Raw genomic sequence first — 4,242 nt, 5'->3', positions numbered from 1 at the left:
AAAGTTCCGTGCCATAATGTCAATGTCATCGGCGAAGCCAAGGAGCTGGATGGACTTCCTGAATATCGTGCCACTCGTGTCTATCCCAGCTCTTCTGATCACACCTTCTAACGCGATGTTGAACAGCAGACACGAAAGTCCATCACCTTGCCGTAACCCCCTTCGAGATTCAAAGGGACTCGAGAGTGTCCCCGATACTCGAACAACGCACATCACTTGATCCATCGTCGCCTTGACCAATCGCGTCAGTTTATCCGGAAATCCGTACTCGTGCATAATCTGCCATAGCTGATCTCGATCGATTGTGTCGTATGCGGATTTGAAATCGATGAACAAATGATGTGTGGGCACGTTGTATTCGCGGCATTTCTGCAGAACCTGCAGAATCGCGAAAATTTGGTCCGTGGTAGCGCGGGCACCCATGAATCCCGCCTGGTATTGCCCCACGAACTCTCTTGCAAATGGTGACAGGCGGAGGCATAGAATTTGGGAGAGTACCTTGTAGGTGGCGCTCAGAAGTGTGATCGCGCGGTAGTTGCAGCAATCCAACTTGTCGCCCTTTTTGTAGATTTGGCATACGACAGCTTCCATCCACTCCTCCGGTAATATCTCCTCCTCTCAAATCTTGGCAATTACCCAGTGCAGCGCTCTAGCCAGTGCTTCACCACCGTATTTTAATAGCTCACTTGGTAGTTGATCTACACCAGTTACTTTGTTGTTCTTCAGCCGACGGATCTCCTCCTCAACTTCTTGAAGATCAGGGGCCGGTAGCCTGTCGTCTTCTGCGCGTGCTCCAAGGTCTGTTGCCGTGCCACCTTCGTTTTCCGCTGCTTCACCGTTTAGGTGCTCGTCATAGTACTGCTTCCACCTCTCAATCACCTCACACTCGTTCGTGAGAAGGTTACCATCCAAGTCCTTGCACATATCGGCTTGCGGCACGTAGCCTTTGCGCGAACTATTTAGCTTCTCAATTATTCAAACAAAGGCCAAATTAAAATCATTGAAACAAGTTTTGATAAGCATCACATTTTTAGCTAGATCTGGTGTAAAATTTACTTGATATCTGTTAACAGTTTCCTTGTATTTATCGTCAACAGTCACTCGTCAGCTGGCAGAATAAATGGAGCGAAGGAAGTTTGGGACGATGGCTATATTCGATCATCCCTAAGGTGTCGAAGAGTCCTTGGTTCAAGGGGTTGAATGTGGGTCGAGACTTCATTCGTATGATGTCTCGTCTCATGTCCAATCACTATTCGTTAAACGCTCACTTGTTCCGTGTTGAGCTGGGGGACAGCAATATCTGTGAATGTGGGCAAGGTTACCAGGACGCAGATCACATTATTTGGTCTTGTGCTGAGCATCGTGGAGTCAGATCTGAACTGTACGATTCCCTTCGGGCTCTTCGGGTTCCAGTTCAAGATATTTTGGATAGACGCGATCTGGAGTTTATTAAACTTATATATGTTTTCTTTAAGAATATTAACCTTAGATTGTAAGTTTGACTAACCTTGTGTTTAGTTTTGGTTTTGTTCGTGTGGGTTTTTTTTTTCAATGTTTGTTTCTGTAATAATTGTATAATTACACTGTGGATACCAAATTGAATAGGAATAAGTTCATGTTTTAGGAATAATGAAATATTTGTATCGTAAATCATAACTCAAACCTCCTCCTCCCTCTCCCCATCCATAAAACTGTAAATCTCTACTAACCTCGAGATGATCGCGAGTAATCGGTTCAATTCCTTTAAATCTAGACTTAAGACATCAATTATGTATAACGCAAATGATAACTTGGCTCTGTAAAGTTTATTAGATTGAGCCTGTACAAATAAATTAATTAATAAAAAAAAAAACAGTTTCCTTGTTCATGCCAATTATAACTTAAAATTAAACGAACAGAAATTGAACGCAACAGTTAAAATTTAGATTTTTTTTTCTGTGTGGGATTTTATTTTAAAGTCTTAAATTCAAGAGAGAAAGCAAATAAAAATCCTTTTTCCCACTGACAAATCGTTTTGATACAGTGGTGATGTGGTGGAAATTTAGGAAGTTGATAACTGGTATTAAAATAATTCTTCTTGAACATGAATAAGTTTGCAATACAGCAATAGTCGTGTAATTTAAAGTGAGCGTGTAAAATTACTAGCTCAGTCCTAAAACAATTCATGTAAAATTCAGTCGAACTCAAATTTAACATGCATTTCACACTTTCAAAATAATTTGTATGTCATAATAAATCATTGACATCATGCATCAGTCAATCGTAAACTGTATGTCATCGAAATCATGGAGATATGCATTACATAAAAGAAAACAATCGATTAATCAATCCTGTTTACGAATATGGAAATAGCTTACAAAATGTTCGACTCGATCGACTACATTTCAAATGAATAATAACGGCATAGGCGTAGCCAGATAGGGGCAGGCTTTCGAGGAAATGGCGTTCGGTGAAATGGCATTCGGCCAAATTTTCCATGGTAATTTTTTTTTCGCCCCTCCCTAGCTCGAAACCTGGCTACGCCCTTGAATAACGGTAAAGGTAACCATCCCTTTGATGGTCTCTTTTTATTTTGTTTATCTTGGTAAACCATAGAAAACAGTCAAGTTGATCCATAAGGTTGATTTGGTTATTTTAAATTTTTGTTTAAATTTTGTTTTATTTTTTGTTAAAACTTTTGTTTTTGTGAAAAATTCTCCAGCATCTTCGAACATAATGCATCGAGTGGTAGAAGCGTGGGGGGGGGGGGGGGGTTGAAACAGCCCCATATCAAATGTAACGTTTGGTGAAATAATGCTGGATTTCAGAGATCCAGTACCATCCACTGATCCAAATGACTTTGTTTTACGTTGTTCCGTCGATTTATAGTTTGATTTTTCAGCAAGATGGAATTAAATTAAATTATCATTGTGCTGGATAAAAAATGGTACATAAAAGATTAGGTATCTTACCTTTTATCTCATCCTACGTCAACCTTCAGAAGTATACAAGAAGACTTTAAAACTTGTTTTTGTGAATGATGAAGATTATAAGATAAATCCTACTTGTCCCGTAGGATTGTAAATTAGAAACCGGGTGTTGGACTTCTTTCTATCTCCTTCAATTCTCTGTTTCCATTTTTGTTTCACTCTCGGTACAAATGAGTTATGATGTTAGAGTTTAATGTGGTTTTCGACTTCAAGGTTTATCTGTGTGTATGTGCTGTGTTAATTTGCCATCCACTGTAACGTATGCCGGAGATTTCAGATTTATGCAAAGTCATTAAATGGTCCAGAACGATATAAAATGTGGACGGGATGGGACTAGACAACCAGTCTACTAGCAGCATCAATCCGGAGTAGAAATGAAATCATTCGTCTGTGTAGTTCTAGTCGCCGTCCTGGTGGGAGTCAATGTGAGTATCCTTTCTTATTGATGCATAGAGATAGCAATTAATCAACGCATCAAATTCCAGGCTCTAACCGAGGAACAACTCAAGAAAGCCGACAGTTTTGCCGTCGAGTGCCTGGAGAAATCAAATGGAGTGTCCAGCGAGACTGTGAGCAAGCTGCGCAGTGGCGATTTTGCTGACGTCAATCGGGACTCGAAATGTTTTGTGCAATGCTTCTTGGAACGAGCCGGCTTCATGGATGCCGATGGAAATCTGGTTGATGACTATGCCATTGAACGACTATCGTTGGACCGCGAGAAGAGCAAGGTCGAAGCTCTGGTTAAGAAATGCAGCAACAAGATGGATGATCCATGTGACACCGCCTTCCGTGCTTTCGAGTGCTATTACAATGGGAAATCTTCGTTGTTCTGAATGTGATACTGCAATAAAATGTGATGTGATTTAGCGATGAAAATAATGTTTGTTCTTTTCTTCTAACACGTTCATTATTTTCTGCACTACCATTCAACCTCTTTCAGGAAATCTCTGTAGGTGTTTTTTTCTTCTAATGAGTCTTTGAAGCTGGTTCTAATTCTAAATGTATGACATTTAATTTTTTGGCGCCATATAATTTTTATCTTGGTGCAGCGACAGGACGCCAAAGTTAGCCTTAATTGCATATCACGGATAGTTGCTTGACAAACAGTAAATAATTGTTTTTAAGAGATCCCTCCACGAAAGTATTTCAACTCTGGCGAGTGATAAACATGAAGTCCCATGCCATCTATCACAATATAGTTTCTTCTCTATAAATAAAAATTAAATGGTGTTCGTATGTCACGCTATAACTCGGGAATGGATTGCCAGATTTT

General features: G+C 40.0%; 1 protein-coding gene across 1 annotated transcript; it reads left to right on the top strand.

Moving 5' to 3' along the window:
* The first annotated feature begins 3,299 nt into the window (after positions 1–3,299).
* Positions 3,300–3,848, top strand: LOC135712371 (general odorant-binding protein 56d-like). Its single transcript, XM_065235364.1, has 2 exons — positions 3,300–3,394; positions 3,455–3,848. The coding sequence occupies exons 1-2, from the start codon at positions 3,344–3,346 to the stop codon at positions 3,800–3,802; spliced, it is 399 nt and encodes a 132-aa protein (XP_065091436.1). The 5' UTR covers positions 3,300–3,343; the 3' UTR covers positions 3,803–3,848.
* Positions 3,849–4,242: the final 394 nt, after the last annotated feature.

Source organism: Ochlerotatus camptorhynchus, unplaced genomic scaffold (assembly GCF_037179485.1).
Source record: "Ochlerotatus camptorhynchus isolate MF236.1 unplaced genomic scaffold, CSIRO-AGI_Acam_v1.1 ptg000474l, whole genome shotgun sequence".
In the NCBI taxonomy this organism is placed as follows: Eukaryota; Metazoa; Arthropoda; class Insecta; order Diptera; family Culicidae; genus Ochlerotatus; species Ochlerotatus camptorhynchus.
The sequence above is the reverse complement of the archived record's forward strand: the minus strand, read 5'-3'. Positions and strand labels throughout refer to the sequence as shown.

What these genes read in the sequence shown, in the direction of transcription:
- LOC135712371 (XM_065235364.1), top strand. Translation starts at nt 3,344, where the DNA reads ATGAAATCATTCGTCTGTGTAGTTCTAGTCGCCGTCCTGGTGGGAGTC. An exon ending in CCGTCCTGGTGGGAGTCAAT is followed by an intron (nt 3,395 to 3,454) that starts GTGAGTATCCTT and finishes ATCAAATTCCAG; the next exon opens with GCTCTAACCGAGGAACAACT.